The sequence below is a fragment of the Dasypus novemcinctus genome, chromosome 15, assembly GCF_030445035.2.
Source record: "Dasypus novemcinctus isolate mDasNov1 chromosome 15, mDasNov1.1.hap2, whole genome shotgun sequence".
NCBI lineage: Eukaryota > Metazoa > Chordata > Mammalia > Cingulata > Dasypodidae > Dasypus > Dasypus novemcinctus.
Genome location: NC_080687.1, coordinates 92,219,779 through 92,243,333, shown reverse-complemented (window position 1 = coordinate 92,243,333; position 23,555 = coordinate 92,219,779). Strand labels below are relative to the sequence as shown.

At 37.5% G+C, this 23,555-nt stretch overlaps 2 protein-coding genes across 2 annotated transcripts in view; one reads left to right on the top strand and one right to left on the bottom strand.

The window, feature by feature from the left end:
• GTF2F2 (general transcription factor IIF subunit 2) overlaps nucleotides 1-23,555 on the bottom strand; it is a 176,281-nt gene that overhangs the window by 78,689 nt on the left and 74,037 nt on the right. The gene's annotated exons all lie outside the window — the stretch shown is intronic.
• KCTD4 (potassium channel tetramerization domain containing 4) lies at nucleotides 1,991-14,581 on the top strand. The gene is made up of 2 exons (XM_004457860.4): nucleotides 1,991-2,283; nucleotides 11,182-14,581. The coding sequence occupies exon 2, from the start codon at nucleotides 11,365-11,367 to the stop codon at nucleotides 12,142-12,144; it is 780 nt and encodes a 259-aa protein (XP_004457917.1). The 5' UTR covers nucleotides 1,991-2,283; nucleotides 11,182-11,364; the 3' UTR covers nucleotides 12,145-14,581.

Sequence of the window (23,555 nt, the reverse complement as noted above, 5' to 3'; positions counted from 1 at the left end):
TAAATAGCTTTCAAATGCTTCTTAGGTGAAAGGACAAGACTTAATCATCAGCAATGAAATTTTTCTTCCAACTGGCTGTTCTTAAATAACCCCACACCTCTGTTCGCTCACCATCTCCTCTTCTCCTTTTACATTAAACAAACAAAAACAAAACTTCCTTATGATAGAGCCTGCTAAACATGATTTGCCTACTCTCTTTTTTTAAACCTTCACACTCCAGTCTCCTCACCTGAATGTATTTTCATATTCTATCCACTAGACCATAGATCTTTTTTCTTCAAAACATTGCTTAAGATTTCAAGAGAAAGGTATTAAATATTGAAATTCATTTTTAAAGTGTTTCAAAGCATCCACTTGCACACCAATGCTGTTAATTATAGATCCTAGTATTAATACAAAACCCCTACCAAGAAGTACTCTGTTGGCTCAGTTTGAAAGAGCATAAATACTTGAAAATTAATATGTCTTTTTGTTGTTGTTGTTCCTACATTTCTCAAATATTTACTGAGTTCCTATTATGCAGAAGATAATGCAAAAGTGCATCAGGAGTAACAACAAGATATGGCATCTGTCCTCAAGGTGTGCAGAGCCTCAGGCAGCAGTTCTCAAACACACGGTTAGTAGCAATGTTTCAATATGTGTTCATCAATTTTAGCAAATGTACCATACCAAAGAAGGTTGCTGTTAATGTGGGAAAGTGTGTGTCTGGGGAGGATGGGGCATGTGGGAATCCCCTATTTTTTTAATGTAACATTTATGTAATCTAAAGATTCTTAAAAAAAAAAAAAGTCCTGAGGATCCCTAAGAACTTCTGCTTGTGTGTGTGTAGGTTTTAGCTATCTACACTCACCATATTATAAACTAAAACTGAGAAAATTTTAGGAGAGTTTAAAAGCCAAAAAGAAGTTTAATATTATTAAGGACCTAGTTTTGATCTCATAGGCCCCCTGAAAGAATCTTAGGGACCCCTAGACGACACATTGAGAGCTGCTGGTCTAGTAGGATAACAAACATATAAAAGTGATCTTAATACAGCAGAAGCACCGAGAAGGAAGGGCACTGAAGGCAGTGGGTACAGTCTAAGAAATGGCTATGGTTGTCTTTCCTTCTCTCTCTCTGGAACTTATATTTTTCTCCTAAAGGACCCACACCAGAAATCACTGCAAGGACATAGCCAAGGAAGAACTCTGAAAAGAAGGCACGTAAGCTCATACTACTCAAGGCTTTGCAATGGCCCATTTGTTCAACTCTGAGAAATACTCCCATTTCCTTCCTAAACTCTCCCCTCACCTTTTAATTTGGGGTGGGGGTAGGTGGGGGGGGGGACTACGTTGGTTTCCTAATCGGTTTCTATTACTTGAAATCAAGACTCTTAATGAGTATAAATACATACCTTCATGGTAATACATTATTTATCCATATCCTGCCACCTAGCTCCAGAAAAAATAGGAGAGGAATTTTAAAGGGTAAGTATTACAAAACACAGTCAATAAAAAGAATGGAATGGTTCTAATTCTTATTCTGTCACTAAATAGTAATATTACTCTGGGGAAGTTAACTCTCCAACTCTTGACTTTGGCATCTCATAATAAAGCTACGGAAATCTCTAGGATCTCTTCCAGCTTTCTAGGTCCACAAGTCTACTCTATAGTTCAGACTTTTCGCTTAAAAATCTCACTGACCTTCCCCTCCACTCGGGAATGTTTTACCATTTCTTTTCATTAGTACTCATTTTGTTTGCTCTTCTACTTTCTAAAAGATCTAGATACAATGAAGCTTTGAGTAGAAATCAGAGAGAAACTGTTTCTTTGAACAACAAAAACAAAATGTTCAGATGCTGCATAAGACTTAAAAACATATAAACATCTGCTCTCCACTGGGCCTTCCTACTCTATATGCCAACATGCCATGTTGAAGAACTTAAGAGAAATGACCCGCCGGCACTTTTCAAAAGTTCAGGACATCCCTTGTTTGAACAAGTTCAAGTAATTAGTAGGTATGCTTATTCTTAGCATTGGCATGTAAGTAACAATTTCAAGTATGTCAGGAAGTCATTAGGCATCAGGAAGTTATGGGTTTTCATTGCCACAAGAGCACTCTGAGCCAGTTGAATGGGGAGGCCTTTAAGAACTCTTCCAACTCAAGTTAAAACGCAGACCAGAGGACTAGTAGACAAGATGCTGGACTGATTCTCTAGACTTCTGACCAAATCACTCCAGTGTCTATCCTCGCTGGAAAAGGCCTGAGAGAGTAATATTTCCTTAGAGTATGTTCATCTAAAAGGTAAGCCATTTTTAGTATTCCTACTAGTCTCCTTTCCTCTCATTTAAAGGATTTTCTTAGCAGTTTTTTTACTGTGGTTCCCAGGGCCTATTAATATAAGCTTATTAATACAAGCTACTTGGGATCTAAACCAAACAGTTAGGCAAACTTGTTCTCCCTATATTATTAAGAAAGTGATCCTAACTCTACTAAAATTTGTGAATTGATGTTCTGACCTCCATTTACTCTTCAAGAATTTTAGGAATAAAACAGTGTGTTCAGATTTCAGTAAACTAATTAGAGCCAGCATTTGGTTATGTACCTCAAGGCAACAAACAGTTATATAAATACTCCCAAAAGTTATATCTGTTTATGAAATGTTTTCTTATAATAATATTCAAATTATGTGTATGCCTAATACACAGGGAATTCCCAATTTTAAATCAAATACTGAAACAATAATCTGAGGACTCAGACTGAGGATCGAGAAATCTTTTCAAACTCCCCCCTATTTTCTCTTCACACTTAAAATAGCTAGTCACAGTTCTCTAAAACGACAGTATCTTTCTGTAATTTTTAAAGATTAAACCTTTCCTAAGGTAGGGAAAGTACTGAAATATATTTTGACTTGGATTAAGTAGGTCCCATTTTGGTAAAACTGATGTCTTTTATGCAGAAGTAAAAATAAACAAGGATTCCAGGTAGGAAGACAAAGAGGAAGGCTGAATCAGAGGCTGAAGCATTCAGTTTTGCTCAGCGGACTACGTACACACAGAATAAACTAACTAAAGGAACAGCCCACAAGCAAGAAAATATGAACAGCACGGTTCAGACCACACAAGTTAGAACATAGGGAATTCAATGTCATGTAGAAATCACTACATGATGAAATTAATGAGCACACATCAGAAAGGAGGTGTTTTAAGGAGGGCTTAAAGAAAGTATAAGGTACGGACTGGGAGAAAGAAGAGGTGTGCATTCCTGTACAAAGAATGATTGTAAGGCCGACCAAAGTGAAGCTGTGCATGACAAGACTGGACGGCCACAAAAGTAAAATGCCTATATGGGGAGTAAGAAAGTGGTTAAGTGGAGTATAATCCAAAGATGAAGTCTTTAAATGTGCAAAGGAGTTTAAATGTTTCCATTGTCTACAGAAGCCTTAACAAACTTCTGACCAAAGAAATACCGAGTGAAAGAACATTTTAAAAACAAGTACTTGCTGAGTGGATGTAGCTCAGGGGTTGAGCACCAGCTTTGCATGTACGAGGTCCCGGGTTTAATCTCCCATACCTCCTAAAAGCAACAATGAAACAAATAACAAAACTCTTGGAAAAGATTTGAATGTTAACAAAACAATTTCACAAGTTATCATTCTACCTATACTTCAGAATATAGCCTCCTTTCTGCTTGTTATACCATAATCAATCAATATTAAAACTTCAAAAAATACAGAAGTGACAATATATTGTCCAAACAGATATGATCTCTACTCCCAAAGTTGCTTTCAAAAATAAGTGCATGAATAAAACCCAGAAATAAAACACAGTTTATTAAACACATGAAGAAATGCTGTGCTGTAATAATAAAAGAAAGGGGCAGGAAAATCATATATCGCCGTAGTGTATTTTAGTCAGACCTTCATTAACAGGTGCTATCCAGCTTTGGCTGCTGCACTTAAAACTGGAAAGAATTCAAAACCAATAACAAAAGAAATGGAGAGAAAAATCCTTCCAGGAAAGATTAAGTATCCTGGAGAATAGACTTATACTAAGGTCAAATGGGGCCAACACCATGCTAGATGAGATGGGGGTACAAAGGAAGACCCTAGAGCTTATGGAGACTGTACAATCTAGATGAGGGAGACAGTATTAGTGAAATACCACAGACAACCCAATGGCACGTATTTTTCAACCACCTGAATATGATTCAAGCTTTGATTGATTTCATCCTCAATAACTCTTGTTCTCTTTATCATGTTTAATTAGTAATAGTAGTAATACCATATATTAGTTTAGTTCTGTATAATTTTCAAGGTACTTTGATATTAAGTGATCCTCAAAACTGTAAGACAGAGATTATGTTTCCACCATTAAGGACTCCTTTGAAATAAGTCCCCTTCCCTGAGTTCACTGATTTTCTTTCCTTTTCTTTTTTTTAAAGATTTATTTATTTATTTATCTCTCTCCCCTCCCCCCTCCCCACCCTGTCTGTTCTGTGTGTCTGTTCTGTGTGTCTATTTGCTGCATATTCTTTGTCCGCTTCTGTTGTTGTCAGCGGCATGGGAGTCTGTGTTTCTTTTTGCTGAGTCATCTTGCTGTGTCAGCTCTACATGTGTGAGGCGCCATTCCTGGGCAGGCTGCACTTTCTTTCGCGCTGGGCGGCTCTCCTTACGGGGCGCACTCCTTGCGGGGCGCATTCCTTGCGCGTGGGGCTCCCCTATGTGGGGACACCCCTGCGAGGCAGGGCACTCCTTGTGTGCATCTGCACTGAGCGTGGGCCAGCTCCACATAGGTCAAGGAGGCCCGGGGTTTGAACCACAAACCTCCCATGTGGTAGATGGACGCCCTATCCACTGGGCCAAGTCCGCTGCCCACTGATTTTCTTAATATGGTGGTTCTTCAACTATGGTTGATTATAAGAATCATTGGGGGGGGGGGGGGAGGGATGCTCTGTAAAAAACAATGCTAATACCCTGGGCCCACAGAGATCCTGCTTAAATTGGACTGTGTGGGGAGGGAGTAGTGGTGTATATTTTAAAACTTCACTAAATAATTCTAATACACAGCCAGGGCTGAGAACCACTGCTCTAAATCAGTCTGTCAGTCGGTGAATCAATAGCTCTCTGTCAATTCTAGTTTTTGGTGGTATGGAGGGAAGAGCTCACAGAGCTGCTCAAACTTTCATTAAATCCTAAGACATAAGTTTAGTATTCACCAGCAACTCTTGCATCACTAAGAAAGATAAAACACTGCCCTTATACTATGACAAGCCAATGATTTTAAGATATACCACAATTTCAGAAATGTTAAATGTGAAAAAGTGCACAATACAATAGAGTTCTCCATCCAAAATTTGCATTCACTATGCTCTCCTTATAAACTGTGCTTGCTCCTGTGAACCATTATACACTCTCCTGCTGTCCCCATCTCCTGCTCCTCCCCACCCGACCTCATCGCTAAAGACACAGAGGATCCAAGGAGATGAGGACAACAGAAGTGGTAGGGAACAGCATTTGGGAGGAGGGCCCCTCTAAGGCAAGTGATATTCATAATGATATATTTACAAGAGTTTTCAAAGTCATGTTCCTCATTTTGAGACTGTGGATAATGGTTTTTAATTTAAAGTATCTTCTTTCCAAAGAGAAAGTAAAGTTCCATTTTTGCCAAATAGCACTATAAATATGAGTTCTGTATAGTAATATAATTTCAATAATTTGATGGCCCAAAGAAATGTTTTGTTCATTTGATTACAATAAAATTTTCCAATGAGTGATAATACAGAGGCCACACTTGAAAAAAACTCATTTTAAGGTGGGGAGCAGATGTAGCTCAGTGGTTGAGCTGCTGCTTCCCATATATGAGGTTCTGGGCTCAATCCCTGGTTCTCTCTAAATAAAAAAATAAAACAAACAATAACTTAAGGTATGGTCTGTTTACAACTATAAGACATAGGTTTCCCTAAAATACTCATCTACCACAGTACATGTAAAATATGAAATAATATGATTTATAAATTATTTTCAAGATTACCCCCATTGTGAAAAACAAAGAACATGTGGAATGAAATTTTACCTGAATTTCTCATCTAGTCTAACATTTTTATTTGTGCTCTTTTTGGCACACAGTGTTTTATATTTTTCTATACTCCCCAAGAAGGTTAAATAATTTGCCAATGTAGCAAAGTTTCCTGGATTCTTGTGAAGACTCAGTTCAATAATGCAACATATTGACTAGTACCTGACAGGAATTACACATCTACCTGACCTTCCTTTCCTGCCAGAGGTTATGTCCAATGAGTCCTAATGAGTCCTAGGAAGAGTCAAGCATTCTTCCTGTGTAATCAGTCAAATACATCAGCTGACATAGTACTTGCCTTAGTATGACAACAGGACCAGACAATGTGTAATGCAGAGAAATTTTATATTTCAAAATGAAACTAAAGTTTTGATATTCAAATAGAATTAGATTAACATGGAAAAGCCCTTGACTCTTAAAATATGTCAACACAGTCCACTGTGTAATCTATTTTGTAACACCCGAAAAGAGGCTAAAGAATTCATAACTGAATATCAAAATTAATGTTTCTCACACTGAATGCTATTTGTAGGAGGTGAAGAAGAAAAAACAATCCATACATTAAAAAAAAAAGAAGAAGAAACTCAACTTGTGAAAGGTGAAGGAAGAGGAATCAAAAGAGCACAAAAGTCAGAAAGCCATGCGTTAGCCACATCTCAGAAAAAGGAATAGGTACAAGATCATGGGGTCAAGTGGATGGGCACCAAATTCAAGTGAGGAAGAAAGACACACATCAGTACAACTGAAAAAAATGTGGGAAATCCAGTACAAAGACACAATGATAGATTTAAGTGAAAATGGACAGGGGCTGCTCTAGCTGTAGTTGCTTAACTAAGTTTCCTTCTAAGGTAGTAAGAACTAGTGCTTTTAAAAGACCAGTAGAGAAGCATGCACGTGAAAACAACCAAAAAGATTTAGCAGAGATGGAGAATGTGGAGAAGCAGCACAGTGTTCTTATTAAAGATAACTCCTAAGACCATCTCTGTATGTGAAAAGAAGTGTTTAAACTTGTCAGAGGAGTGGCCTGTTGAGTCTGGGGGGACTGGCAAATCTCATGTCTCCCAACCGGGAAAGGTACCTTGTGTTGCATTTGTTTCCACAGCAGGAGAGTATCTCTGGCAATAAATGGGCAAGTATACATTATGAAGATGTGCTGTGCCAATCCTGGGGATGGCAATGACCTCACCTCCCACCAGGAGTTGGTAGAAAAGATGGGAATTCTTCCCACTGGCCTGCAATAAGTTCTGCTAATGCAGATGGTGAGAGATCAGCATTACCTCATATGGAAGATTTTGCCCAGATTTGCTTAAATATTGGGCCCAATTAACTACAGGATATACTTGGGCCAAGGACTTGACAGTGGCATTGCTTAAATTTTCAAAGTTGGTTGAAGAACTCTTTTATAAACGTGATTACCAATGTTTAAGATAGAGGTGGTCTAACTAATAACAAGCTGAAGTACTAAGTAGAAAACAGGGCCTCTGTCTTTGAAAATTTTATATCTTTTCTGCTTGCAAATGCAGGTGAAATCCTTGAGTCTAGTGGTCAAGTGCACCTAGGTGGGCTGAACTTTGACACATAGGTCAAGTCCTTCTGCTAAATCCACAGTTTGTATCTGCAGTGAGGCAGAGAAATATAGCCACATAAACCATGGACATTTGCTGTGGGACAGGTACTGAAGCATTTTTACAGTTTCTGGGCTGTGTTGACCTAATTGGCAATTCCTAGGACAATATTTACCTTCAGCAGGTAAACATAAAGGACCTGGCTTTCTCGTGGGGGCAGGTATACCACCACAGGCAGCACTGGTCAATGACCCCTGTAATTTCTGTGAATTGCAATTATGTTGCTTTACTGGGGGTAAGGTGGAATAACAGGAATAAGGTGGGACCTACTGTAACCCATTTTTCTTTTTAAGACTGCAAATTGGGGATATAGGACATACAAAAGTCCTACAGATTCATGCCAGGTTTCTAGCCAAACCTTAAGACAAGATTTCAGTTACATTATTGTTGCCAGGCCAGGGGTGGCAGAGAAATCATACATGTCAGGCCTCAGAAGCCAGGAACACCAAAGTGAAGTTGACAGTGAGAAAAAGCAATCAAGGGTTAGAGGCATATGGTGGGATGGTTCAGAATCTGTCAAGGCGAACCAGCAGAAACAAAGGTCACACATTAGTAGTCTGGAAAACTTGGCAGCAGAAACCAGAAGCGAGAGAGTTAGCTAGTGTGTGTGTGTGTGTGGGGGGGGGTGCAGGGGTGGTGGGTGAAGAGATCTACTGTCCCACTTGTAGCAGTGCTACCTCAACCCTCACCCATGGAAGCCCATCCTCCAGCCACAGTAGCCTCAAGGCTGCCACGTGGGAAAGGCATCTATAAACAGGTAAAATAGAGTATAAGGAAGCAGATCCGGCTTACACAGTATTCAACTACATTGCTTTATTTAAACATACAAAGAAAATTATAGCAGTCTCCACCACTGTTTCAGTTTCCCAGATGTTTAAAGCAAGGGCCATGCAATGGTTGGCTTAAACAATAGGAATTAATTGGCTTACGGTTTTGAGGCTAAGAATAGTCCAAAATCAAGGCATCAGCTTTCTCCTGGAAGGTCATCATGGTGATGCTTTCTCCCAGAAGACTGTGGCATTCTGGGGACAGTTGGGGGCTATTCTTGGTCTTTGGCTTCTCTGTCACTTGGCAATGAACATGGCAGTCTCTCCTGGCTTCTCCCTTCTCTTCTGGGTTCCCCTGACATTCAGCTTCTGGCTACTCCAAGTTTCTCTCTCTCTCTCTCTCTCTCTCACCTTCCTAAAAAGGCCATCAGTAACAGAATTAAGACCTATCCTGACTGAGGTGGGCCACAACTTAACTGAAGTAATCTCATCAAAAGGTCCTACTTACAATGGGTTCACACCCATGAGAATGGATTGAGTTTAAGAACATTTTTTTCTGGGGTATACAGCTCCAAGTTCCCACAATCACTATACTAGTTATGTTGTATTGATTCTGATGTCCCATAAAGTTCACTAAAAAAGGACTACTTATAAAAGAAGTTGTTATACCTTAATTCACTTTGCTATTATCTAAAATAATACTCACATGCAGAGGCTATCTGCAATAAGAATTTCATGAAAACATTTCCAAAATTGTAACAACAACAAAAAAACCATTAGACCTTTTAAAATAATAAAAAACCAACACATCCATAGTAAAGAATCTATTCCAAAAACACAAAATCACACACATGGGACTGTTACAACATAAGAAGAGATTCTTCTTAAATAATGTAGGACTGAGATAAAACTTTACTCCAAAGTGCTAGCTTTGCCATTAACAAGCTGTAAAGTCCTAGACAAAACACTAAAAATTCTCTGGACTGTGATTTTATCCTTGGTAAAATGGGGAAGTTGAATCCCATAGTCTCTATGCAAAAACACAGCTCTAAAAATTTTATGCCTTAGCTTTCCAGTTCAATTTCAATGAACTTCTAATAACCTCAATGATACATAAATGCTAAATTCAAACTGCTATAACTGCAGGTATAATTTTTATATTAATATTTGAAGAGGGAAGCGGATTTGGCCCAACGGATAGGGCGTCCACTTACCACATGGGAGGTCCGCGGTTCAAACCCGGGGCCTCCTTGACCGGTGTGGAGCTGGCCCATGCGCAGTGCTGATGCACGCAAGGAGTGCCCTGCCACGCAGGGGTGTCCCCCGCGTAGGGGAGCCCCACATGCAAGGAGCGCACCCTGTAAGGAGAGCCGCCTAGTGCGAAAGAAAGTTCAGCCTGGCCAAGAATGGTGCCTGCCGCACACACGGAGAGCTGACACAGCAAGATGATGTGGAAAAGAGACACAGATTCACAGATTCCCGGTGCTGCTGATCAGGATAGAAGCGGTTACAGAAGAACACATAGTGAATGGCCACAGAGAGCAGACAACTGGGGGGGAGGGGAATAAAAAAATTTTAAAGAAAAATCTTTTCATGGAAAATAAAAAGCATTTTCAGAAGAATCTGTTCCAATATCTCTATCAACTCGCAGTTAATGTAACATAAAATCTAAATTCTAATTCTAAGAACAATATAGTTCTTCAAAATAATTTAGCAGTGACCCATGAAATAATAGTGTGATGGAGACAACATTCACATTTTTTTTTAAACCACCAGGTCCTTAAATTCTAGAAGTGAAAGCTGAGATCTCCAAAAAATGCTTTGGAAAGCAAGTTACAAGGGGGGGGGGGGGCTGGTGGGAAAAGTCGGGAAAATCACATTCACATTGTTCCAGTTGCTAGGTTTTTAAAAAAAAAAAAAAAAGAATGGGGAGGCACTTAGGTCATTTCTCTCCCCATCTGTGAACATTACAAAATAAAATAAAACTAACCCCAACTCACTCCCAACACTGTTCTCTACAAGGTGTGCTGACTCCCCCTCTCACCCACACTCTTGCCCACACAGCTACTGCATTTCCTACAGCAGTCCCTGTCTTTGTTTAGCACTGAAGCAGGTTTAGGGTGAAACAGAATGCTCAGGCCTGTGAATTTTCCATAGGAAGTCTTAACAAAAAATATAAATGGTTACTGTCAATCCTTTCTGCTTGGGTACAAAAGAAAATAAAAGACCCTTTTGTTAAAGACATTAAGAAATTTTCTTCTCACTTGCTAAGGACCCCCAATCAGAATGACAAGCAATTCCAATCAAATTTGAGTGTGGTACCACAAATAACAGGTTTATACATTCTTATTTGGGTCTCAGAAATGACTATACCACTGTAAAATGCACAGCTTTTTATGTAAGAGAAAATTCTACACACCTAGTTCCTCTTTCTCCTCAGGTTTTCTACATATCACTTTAAACAAGGATACAAATTCAATATACATTATTTTCTAAAAGGTGAGAGTATCATTCAATATTCAGCCAGCCTGATTAAGTAATGTTAAGAGGCATTTAGAAATGGATAAAAATGCACATGTAGCTGGAGAACTGAATATGTGTAAGTGGCTGAGGAAATACAATTTATTTTGGATAACTTTTATTATTTCAAAGAATGTACATGAAAATCCTTTCACAACTATCCCTTCCCTGATACAGTTAAATGCAAATCATCTTTTTTCCGTCTTACTCCAGAAAGCCCCGGCATACATAGTTGATGCGCCACCTACTGCAAAACCGAGCAGACAGCGCAGGCGACGCTGCCAGCATTTCCATTCCATCGACAGGCTGGGACTGAATAAAGGCGTGTTTGTGTGTTAGGGTTTCTTTTTTTAAAAATCTCAAAGCCAGGAACAAGCTGCAATAGCATCTGCAAAAATGGAGCGTAAAATAAACAGAAGAGAAAAAGAAAAGGAGTATGAAGGAAAACACAACAGCTTGGAAGATACTGACCAAGGGAAGAACTGCAAATCCACACTGATGACCCTCAACGTTGGTGGATATTTATACATTACTCAGAAACAAACACTGACCAAGTACCCAGACACTTTCCTTGAAGGTATAGTAAATGGAAAAATCCTCTGCCCGTTTGATGCTGATGGTCATTATTTCATAGACAGGGATGGGCTCCTCTTCAGGCATGTCCTAAACTTCCTACGAAATGGAGAACTTCTACTGCCCGAAGGTTTTCGAGAAAATCAACTTCTCGCACAAGAAGCAGAATTCTTTCAGCTCAAGGGGCTGGCAGAGGAAGTGAAATCCAGGTGGGAAAAAGAACAGCTGACACCCAGAGAGACTACTTTCTTAGAAATAACAGATAACCATGATCGTTCACAAGGACTGAGAATCTTCTGCAATGCTCCTGATTTCATATCAAAAATAAAATCGCGCATTGTTCTGGTGTCCAAAAGCAGGCTGGATGGATTTCCGGAGGAGTTTTCAGTATCATCAAATATCATTCAATTTAAGTACTTCATAAAGTCTGAAAATGGCACTCGACTTGTGCTAAAGGAAGACAACACCTTTGTCTGCACCTTGGAGACTCTTAAGTTTGAGGCTATCATGATGGCTCTGAAGTGTGGTTTTAGACTGCTGACCAGCCTTGATTGTTCCAAAGGGTCAATTGTTCACAGCGATGCACTTCATTTTATCAAGTAATCACCTGTGTCACAAACAAAGGCAACAAGCATGCAGCCGGCACGCTTCGGAAAACCACAGCATCAAAGGCATCCCCAGTAACGTGCCCAGCTCGCTCTGTACTACAGAGCCCTGCTGCTAACCAATGACTGTGAGCTAACGGTATGTAAATTCTATGGCTAATGTGTCCTTCTCTGGGGTGTTCCTGCTGAACAGACCCTTACACCTAAAGGGAAAACAGTGATTCTTCTGCATACTGTAAATAAAGACTGAACGCTTTTGCTATTGGTTTGTTGTTCCTTAAAACCTGCCTTTCAATCAGAATGTCTTGGGCACCGGCAATATGATCTAGCATGTACACAATCTACCGTTCTTTTAAGTAAATGGTAATAACAATTTTTAAGGGGCTATTTAAGGATTTTAAATCCTTTGTACTTATGGCAAAAATCTACAAAGAAACTGAACTGGTAAAATTAGCCATTGAGAGCAAAACTGATGTACAGATTTACTAACACAGACCTGTAGTGAAATGAAATGAAACTGTAAGAAGGTATTAAAGCTAATGATTTAATTTTTAATGGCAGGCACCAAAAGCTTATTCACAGTTCCTGTATTTCATACCGGAATTATAGCTGAATTGCTATTTTGCTGAAAATCCCCAGAGAACTGTTTGATGACAATAAAAATAAATAAATAAAAGCACTGGTAGTTTCTTTGCTTGTATTGATAATTATAAAAGAAAGTCAAATGTGTAACTTTAAAAGCAAATAGTACCACTTGATGATTCCACATGCTATTTTATGCACCGATGTAGTCAACTGGCAGGTTACAGCAACCCTGGCTGGTCTAACAAGTGACAAAATCAGCAAATTCAGTTTTTGCAGGCTGAGCTCCAATACAGCATGTGTAACTTAGCCTCAAAACAGTACGTGGTGTTAGACTAATAAAGAAGTTGATTTTCAGAGTTACCCTTAATATCTGTTCATTTTTCAAGCTAAAAAATATTCAATGAACACCATTAAAGATTATTACAAAGAACTTTATTGATTCAGTATCTATTTTGACACCAAATCTCAGAAGCACAGATTTTTGTTAATTTCTTTAACCCATTGTTAAAAAATAAGTGATTTTAAAAGATTCAGTTTTAGAGCTCACTATCTCGAGAAATAATCCAAAAACTTAGCTTTGAATGTGAGTATGCTTTTTTCTTCTCAAAGAACAGCTAAATCATTTCTATGTCAATTATTTCCTTGGTTTTTATTAAGAAATTATGTACTAATATGCTACTGTAAATTTAAGCCATTAAAAACAGGTAACTAAAACTTAATTTTAACAAACTTTAACAAAAGGTTTCTAAAAACCTAAATAAGGTTAGCTAAATAAGCATACATGCCAAGTTTGGTTACAACTAAAAACTTAGAATATACGTAGCTAAATACATTCCCAGAACTGTAACTACTTTCTTTTACAACATCTAGGGAAACAAAAAAGGTACATACTAAAAGAATCCTTTCAAAATCTACTTGTACCAAAAAATCTTCCACATTAAAGTTCACATTTTTAAAAAAATCTCCATATTAACTACATAAATTTCTTCTGTGTATACCAAGGGAAAAAAATGTTTCTGCTAAAACATCACATTTACCTCTTATGTGCTTTAAAATGGCTTAATTAGGATTTAAAGGAATTAGGAAAACAAAAAGAAAGTAAAATTTACTTGAGAAGTCACTATATTTGAACTGTTTATAAAGTGTCTAGTATATGAGTTGCCTTTTCCTTGGCATTTAGACTTTGGTAATGAAAAAATGGTAGTGATTTAATGTCAAAGAAGATTTTCTCTAATAAGATTTCATTCCAGATAATAAAAATAGCCCTGACATATCTTTCTGCAGGAAACAGAACAAATCTCCTTAGGAGCACTACGAATAAAGTTTTTGTATCAATTCAGGAAAAGAGAATTTAACAGTTACAACAAAATTCTTATTGATGGAAACCACTTATTGAAAGATGTTTGTGGCTCATTTTTATGTAAGCCTCTTTAAAATTCTATCTTGATGCATTTAATTCCTACTTGAGCTCTTAATAAATCACAATATCCAAAAAACAGTGTTATAATATAGTAGGAAATTCAACTAGATTATGCTTGTGTAATTTACAGATACACTTTTTGTAAAGTCAAAAATACTTGCACTTAGATTTATATATTCAAGTACTTAAATATTGGGTTGTAAGTCAAATATTGGGTTGTAAGTCTAGAAAAAATATCTCATTTTCAAATATTACTATTTTCTTAAGATATTCCTTCCATTCAAGAAACTCATGAAATCATATAAAATGCTGATTGGAAATCAGGATAAAGTGGTCGCAATAGATTTGTCTATAGTCACTGCACAATTTCTTTCTCAAATCTCTTTCTCATAAATAAGTGTAACTCCAAACAATAAATCACGAAATAAAAGGCTTTTCTCTTTTGTACAATAAAAAAACTACGTCATTATAGTTTCCATATGCCAAACATACATACTCTTGAATTTGAATTATCCCATGCAGTCATTCTAGCACTGCCCTTAAAATATGAAAACATACAAACATGGTTCATGGTTTTCTATACATTTTTAAAATGTTTATGGCAGCAGGCAGAATAATACAAAAAAAATCCTTGTGAGATTTTTCAAATATTATCAAGAAGATGACTACCATCCCAGGCAGAAGATGATGAGACTGAATAAGCTTCTTCAGCTTGTTTTTGTTTGTTTTTAAAGAAAATTACTTAGACTTTAAATGCTATTTTTAAGGTGCTATTAGTAAAAGATAACCTTTACTAGGTGTTTCTAACATGACAGATAAAATGCTACAAACATGGATTATGTCAATTAATCCTCACAACAACTCTAAAAGAGGTATTATTATCCTTTTCTTTTCATGGATGACGAAACAGAGACTTAGAGGGCTAAGTAATCTGCCCGAGAACACAAAGCTGGTGAGAGGTGGAACCAAAATTTGAAAGCCAGGTGTGCCAGTTCCAGAGCCAACAGGGACCTTAGATCTCTACTTAGACCCTGGCACACAGCAAGTCATTCTCCAAGTGTTGAATACAGAACACAGGTTGAATACAGGTTTTGCCTCACTTGCTAATCATAATGCAGGGGTTCCTAAATGTAGAATGAAAACTGAGTTTTGAGAAAGCAAATAATATTTAAATGGCACTTATAGAGCGTGAGGTGACCTGTCTCACAAAACTAAAGAACATCCCAAATTTACCTTACTAGTGAATCTAGATTTTCAGATATCAGGCTTGCTGAAAAGGAGATTAACTTTTTATGACTCATACAATCCAAGGAACCTCCATATTATGGGAAAAAATATGGCACAGTGAAACCTACAGGCATTGAAATCAGACCTGTGTTCAAATCTCATTAAGTTCCACTTACCGGCTACATGACCTCATAATACGCAAGATCCTTAACTTCTTTGAACTTCAAAATTCTCACAGTAAAAAGTGAATGATAATGATTATTTCATAGGGTTTCTGTAAGGTTTAAATTCAAATCTGAATTGTGAGTAAAGTGCCCTACTGATCACAGACTTTCAATAAGCACTGGTTTCTATTACTCGATGACCTTTTTAGTATAAAGGGTATTTTTTACCATATAACTACGCAGTAATATGCACAAGAAAGCACATTTACATTAATTAGGCTTTTTACTTAGATGTGAACACAGCTGAGAACTTTTCATCAACTTATGCTTAACATTTTGATGAAATACTGTAAGATGCAAAAAATACTTTAAATTGCTACAGGTAAACAGTTTTCATTTGTATTAGTTAAAAAAATGAACACAATGAATTTCTTGGGACTTTTATCATTCCAGCTTCATGCACAAAATCTAAAGATCTAAATAATCATTGTAGCTCTTTTATCAACAATTTAAAATCAGTTAGGAGTAATATATTTGATAACATAATCCTAAAGATACCTGAATCTAATATATTATGATTAAATGCCTTAAACTTTAATAATATCAGTCAAGATTAAAATGATAGTGTCTGAATGATAATTATCCTTGCAAATAAAGTAGAAATGTAATATGGACTATCCAAGACAGCTTTGTAACTTAGAAATTATTTGTATTTAGCTTTGACATTATAATGGCTTCTTTTGTAGCAGACTTCTCTTCCTACTCCCATTTACTTAAGCTAATATTAAAATTAATTTGCTTCCATGAACAAGAACCAAGGGAACGGTGATAAAGGAAAGTACGTTGAGCAGAATCAACTATCTGAGAGAAAATCCAGAATTTGCCTAAAATAATTTCTATAAAGAAGTGATTGTATTCCTCCTTCTCTTGAGAAGAATGCACAACAGTTCAAGAGTTTCTGTCAAACAAAAATCATTGGTTACAAACCTTACAGGCTGTAAAAGATCTACATTTAATTAAAGTTTTCCAGCAATGCAAAAAAATGTATAATGTTAAGCATTTTGTATAAAATATACTGAAATTCTAATTTACTTTCAATCACTATTTTTGAAAAATACTGGATTAGATATTAAAGAGTGAGATAATTATATAATATACCTCTTTATTACATGTCTTAAATCCTGTTCCCTGGTATAAAATTTAACATAGTTAACCTAATAGCATGACAGGTTTTTTCGAATCCCAGGTTTCCAGGGTATCCTGTTACATTTAAAAGCAAATTTTAACAGCAATTTTTAAAAAAAGAATACCTAGTTAATTTTTGAAAATTCCTTTTTGAATCAGTGGTGAGGGAGGTGAAGAGAAGGGCAAAAAACAACAAAGAGAAGACAAATCCAATTTCTCAAAAGCAACTTTGATTACTGTCCTCTAGGATGTTTAGCACATATTTTATTATATAATACATTATTTATTATATAATGTTTAGCACATATATTATTAAAATATAAAATCAAACATCTACTACTTAAAAATAACCCCCATTAATTTTTTACCTCATTAAAACATGTTTATTAGCTAATTTTCAGGGTTAAGAAATGTTGAATGATACTAACTTTACTCTCTAAGGTTCATGGAATATGATAACCTTTTATGTCTTATTACGGTTTTACAAAGAACTAGATAATCTAGCATTTTTAGTACTTTATCACACTATTTGATTAATTTTAATTATATATATTTTTATCTTTAAAAATAAACACAAATGCAAACACTGATGATCCTACCATTCTAACACAATCATTTTTATTTTTGCATATTTTCCTAGACTCTATCCTTGTACAGATATTTTTAAAGGAATCTTTCTAGAAAGAAAAAAGATTGATGAATACTGGTAAGAAATACCTAACAAAAGAATCTAAAAGTCACAGGTTATTGATTGTTTCAAAACAACAAAACCGAAACCACAACCACATGCATTTAAAGCATGTGAATGTCTAATTGTTGTATCACAGCCAGAAAAGAACACTTAAGATTCAATATATAAAAATTCAGCAACCTTGAAAACTAGAAAGTAGGCTATATTAAAAAGCCAGTTTGGTTCCAAGTTGTATTTCCTTCCCTTCTTCTTTGTGTCTTGAGCAAAATTTGGATTATCTAGAGATTGAGTAGATTGTACTTCAGAAGAGGCAAGAAAATAAGGTTCAACTAACTCTCTTGCTATCACAGAGCAATTCATTATTATGTATACTGTAAAATTCAATAGATGATGGGTATAAAGAAAAACAACAAAGTCGACCTTATATAAAAATCTATACAAATTTGGCAGTTAACACTGAGGTGTTTAGTGAAGCAAAAGGCTATGTGTTAAATAAAATCATTCCACATCTTCATTCTTTATCACCGTAAGACTTTTCATTTAACTAAAGGGTATAATAAATTTTTTAAGTACAACTAATTTCAAATTCATTTTATCTTTTAAAAATCAGTATGTAGAAAACAGTGGGTTTTTTGGTTCAAAGGCAGTGGAAAAGAAAAGCAGTTGAGGGCTTAAAAATCAAAGTAAAAGCAGACTATCAATTCCACCAATGCAGAGAATTACTAATGAAATTAAAAAGCTGAAAGTTCTTCTACAGAAACAAACAGTTTTCAAACAACAACCACCTACCTACCTCATCCCTTCAAATAAATCACGTATGGTTGTTTCTCTAAGTTTCACGTATGGTATTATAAAAGATCACTCCTTTGGGAAAGTATGTGAATGAGTCAAAATGAACAAGAGAAAGTGAGAAGTGCTGATAAACTGCCCCTTTTTCAGAGGACACAATAAAAATGCCTGGCAATGGCTCAGGTGTTCCTACGTATCAGGTACCATTCTGAGTACTTTTCAAGCACTGCCTCCTTTAAAGCTGACAACAAGCTCACAAGGTGATGGCCTGATTCAAGGATGTGCAATTGTACCCAACTAAAAACCAGTATTTCCCAGGTTCTGTGGCTGCTGAGTATGGCAAAGTTATCAAATTGTGACCAATGGAATATAAGCAGAAATTGCCGTGTGGTTTTTGGACATGCTCCTCTGAAGAGGTACAAAGCGGGTGAGCCCTGATGCCTACCCCTCTTGCCTCCATTCTGCTGCCTGGGATGTACCTTGAGGATGAAGCTACAAGTTAATAATGGCTGAGGGCTGCCTGAAGATAATGGAACCAATATACTCAACCAGAGCTGCTTACCTTGGTGGTTTCTTTACAAGGGATGTTTTGGTATGTCTGTTATATGTAGTAGTTAATTCTAACTGATAGGGGTAGATACTATTAGAAACCTTGTTTTCCAGATAAGGAAAGAGACTCAGAGAAGCTAAGCAACTTGCCCACAGTCACACAGCTAGCAAGCAACCCCCAAAAGGCCCATCTCTTCACTACTGTGTGACAGACACTTCAGACTAGATACAGCAAATTCAGTGACAGACTTGTCAGAGGATTATGTCCTTGAAAATGGGCGAGACACTGTTGAAGGGAGACTGATACCTTCACTCAACAGACTAGGTCAAAACCCTAGCTTAAAGTAACAGAAGCCCCAGTTAACCAAAAGGGAATCCAGTCTGCCTGGTGGGTATGCTGCCAGAAAAAAAAGAGGTCAGAGATTCCACTTCTGAGACGTGTGGGGCCACAAAACAGAAGCGAAAAGGGGTGACTTGACAGGTCAAGAAATAACAAGCCTAACCAGGAAAAGAACCTTTATAAACCAGGAAAATTTGCCCCATTCAGGTACAGAATCACCATTGGATTGAACATTTCATTAAATCTAGAAGAAAAGTGAGCAACTGGGACTAACCACAAACTGATTTCTGAAAAGCAACTACAAATTCTCTCATGGAAACATCTAAGAAAAAGGAGTATCTTTAAGGAAGCGGAGGGGGGGATTTATCTATCAATTAATTGAAGGAACAACAAAACAGATTTCGGAGCTATAGTAAGCATTTATACTTCCCCCTTCCCTTTGGTGTGGGTAAAGGAAGAGTATGAGGGTGGAAGGAGAGGCCTATATCCTTCTGTTTTCCTACAGTATCAAGCAATTAAAAAAACCCAACAACTTATAGCCAAAAAGCATTTTGTACATCTGCTTAAAAGTCATTTGGGAGGAGAAGAACCAGCAAGATGGCAGAGGAGTAAGGAGCTCCTAGAGTCAGCTTCTGCTAGAGGGCAGTTGGTAAACACTCAGAACTGTGTGGAGCTAGCTGAAGCATCTATTTAGAGGCTCCAGGAGACCCGAAGAGCATCTTGCCAACATCCTTGAAAGAACAGAAGGAGGAGAATCCCATCTGCAGAGAAGACTTGTGAGTAGAGGCTCCACACCCTGGGGGCCAGTGCCATCCTCCACTGGAGGCACAAGTTGCCTCAGGACCTATTCCGTGGCTGGAATTGGAAGCTCCACTTCCCAAAAACAGGGGAGAAAGAGACGGTTGGGCACCAACTTCTGCTACTGCTGAGTAAATTCAGCAGGCTAAAGTATAGTCCTGAGAACAAATAAAGTGTGAGCCTGTACAAGTCAGAAAGAGGCTGGGAGCTGCATCCTAACTCCACGCCTGGCATGAGGGGAAACAGGGTGGACTAGGAATCTCAGTGCTGGGGGGACCGGCATCTTTCCATCCAGATCAGACTGCAGCTCTAGCCTAGGCCCCAGTGCCACCTCCAGCAGGGAGGAGGATGGCGGACCCTGCACCAGCCTATCCAGGTAACTGCAGGTACTGAATAACTGGAAGTCTACTGGGGTAACTGCAGCCATCTTGGACCTGCACTGCATAGATTGCTGCCCACACCTGCAGCTCCATCCCAGCCCCAGGCAGGGGAGAAAGGGGCGTGAAGCTTTATCAGTCTCTCTGGGCAACTACATTCTAGGCCTGCACAGCTTGGATTACTCCACACAGCTGTGACTCTGTCCCTACCCCTGGCAAAGGAGGAAGTTGAGAGAAGCTTCATTGGTTCCTGGGGCAATAAGGGCAGTTTGGGCCTCCACAGCTCATAGCACCAATTACAACTTTGGCTCCTACGGCACAACCAGCAAGGGAGAAAGGGCAGGAAGCCCTAAACTAAAGAGAAAAACTGCACCCAGAATAAAAACTCTAGTTATCCAGATGCCAAGACACCAACAAAAAATTTCAATCCACACCAAGAAACAGGAAGCTATGGCCCAGTTAAAGGAACAAGATAAGGCTCCAGGTGACATAAAGGAGTTGAGACAACTAATCACAGATGTTCAAACAAATCTCCTTAATAAATTCAATAAGATGGCTAAAGAGATTAAAGATATTAAGAAGATACTGGATGAGCACAAAGAAGAATTTGAAAGCATGCATAGAAAAATAGAAGATCTTATGGGAATGAAAGGTGTAATAAATGAAATTTAAAAAAACATTGGAATCATATAATAGTAGATTTGAGGAGGCAGAAGAAAAGATTGGTGAGCTTGAAGAAATGGCCTCTGAAAGTGAACATACAAAAGAAGAGATGAAGGAAAGAATGGAAAAAAGTTAACAAGGTCTCAGGGAACTAAATGACAGCAAGACATGTGCAAACATGTGTCATGGGTGTCCCAGAAGGAGGAGAGAAGAGAAAAGGGGCAGAAGGAATATATGAAGAAATAATGACAGAAAATTTCCCAACCCTATTGAAGGACATCAACATCCATATCCAAGAAGCACAATATATTGCCATCTGAAAAAGTCTGAATAGACCAACTCTGAGACACATATTCATCAGAATGTCAAAGGCCAAAGTCAAAGAGAGAATTCTGAGAACAGCAAGAGAAAAGCAATGCATAACAAGTAAGGAATACCCAATAAGATTAAGTGCTGATTTCTCACCAGAAACCACAGAGGCAAGAAGACAGTGGTCTGATCTATTTAAGATACAAGAGAAAAACTTATAGCCAAGAATCTTGTATCCAGCAAGACTGTCTTTCAAAAATGAGGGCGAGAATAGAATATTCACAGATAAACAAAAACTGAGAGAATTTCTAAGCAAGAGGCCAGATTTTCAGGAAATACTAAAGGGTGTGTTAGAGCTGAAAAGACAGGAGAGAGGGGCCTGGAAGAGAGTCTAGAAGTGAAGATTATATCAACAAATGTAACTGAAAGTGTCAAAAAAATAAAATATGACAGATAAAATGCAGATAGTCAGGAATAAACTTAACCAATGAGGCAAAGCACCTGTATCCAGAAAACTGCAACTCAGTGTAAAAAGAAATAAAAAAAGGCCTATTTAAGTGGAAGAACATTCCATGCTCATGGACTGGAAGACTAAATATAATGAAGATGTCAATTCTACTCAAACAATATATAGATTCAATGCAATCCCGATAAAAATCCCACCAGCATTAAAAAAAATTCGAAAACACGATCATCAAATCTATTTGGAAGGGTAAGCGGTCCTGAATAGCCAGAAACATCATAAGAAGGAAAAGCAAACCCTCATCCCAGACTTTTAAATCATATTACCCAGCTATAGTGGTAAAAACAGCATGGTAGTGGCATAAAGACAGATACATAGACCAATGGAACCAAATTTATGGTTCAGAAACAGACCCTCACGTGTAGTGAAATTAAGTGATTTCTGACTAGCCTGTCAAACCCACCCAGCAGAACAGTCACATTCAACAAATAGTGCTGAAAGAATTGGATATCCATAGCCAAAAGAAGGAAAGAGGACCCCCATCTCACATCTTATCCAAAAATTAACTCAAAATGGATCAAAACATAAAAATAAAAGCAAGAACCATGAAACTTCTAGAAGAAATTGTAGGAAAATATCTTCAAGACATGGTGGTAGGTGGTAGATTCTTAAAGGAGATAAGAGGACGACTGAGAAGGACTACTGATAGTCAATGTATGTAGAAGTTTTAATTAGCTTTACTAAAAAGTGTGGAAATGTATACAGTGGAACGTAACACACAGTGAGTAATAGCTAGTTTATAAATGGGGATGTGGCTGAAAATGATAGTCTAGGTATGTAATTGCCAATTGACAGAATGCTAGAGAATAATTTAGGAACTGAATAGCACATAAACCAAGAGGTGGATGAGAATTGTGGTTGATGGTACAGATGCAAGAGTGTCCTTTGTGAGCTAGAGCAAACATACATCACTACTGCAGGTGTTGGGAATGTGGAGAAGCATGGGAAAAATACAGCTGGAGTGACCTACAGACTGTGGTGAGCAGTAATAACATAATATTCTTGCATCTATATAAATTACTGTGTTGATAATGAGGCAATGGAAAGTGTGAGCCAAATGTACACTATGGACATGGTAACCATCAGATGATATTATCTTATCTGCAGCAATGTTCCACCACAGTGTGGAGTGTTGACGGAGGGATATTGTTTGGGAATTCAGCACAAAATCATGCACATGTGCATGACCACTTTATAAGTTTACAACTTCTGTCATAAAAAATATATTTAAAAATAATAATAGGGTGGGTTGGGGGGAAAACGCACCAAATGTAAGATAAGGACTATGATTAGTAGTAAAATTTTGACAATATTCTTTCATAATTTATAACAAACGTCTCATGACAACGCAAGGTATTAGTGGAGGGTTGATGTATAGGACCCCTGTATGATGTTATGCATTGAAGAGAAATCTATCCAGAAAAAAAATGGTGGAAGCTAGAAGAAAGACCTGGCTAATATTGTAGAAACAGTAAGGTATGAGTGAAGAAAAAGTGACAAAAGGAGCTAGCTCAGACCAAGAGAGGGACTGAAGCTTTAACCAAAGGGCAGCATGTGTTCTTTAAGCAACTAGTATTATTAGCTCCAGTTTTCCAAATTTAAAAGCTTGAAGGAAACTATTCAAACAATTACACATTTTCCCCAATAACATGTCAACAGAAGGATCAATGTCTAGATAAGCTAAAATACCAGGATACTGATGCTAAAGTTCATATTATGTATTTATCTTAATCAGAGAAAAATTGACCCAAAAGACATGTGGTGAGTTTTTCTGATTACATACAACTAA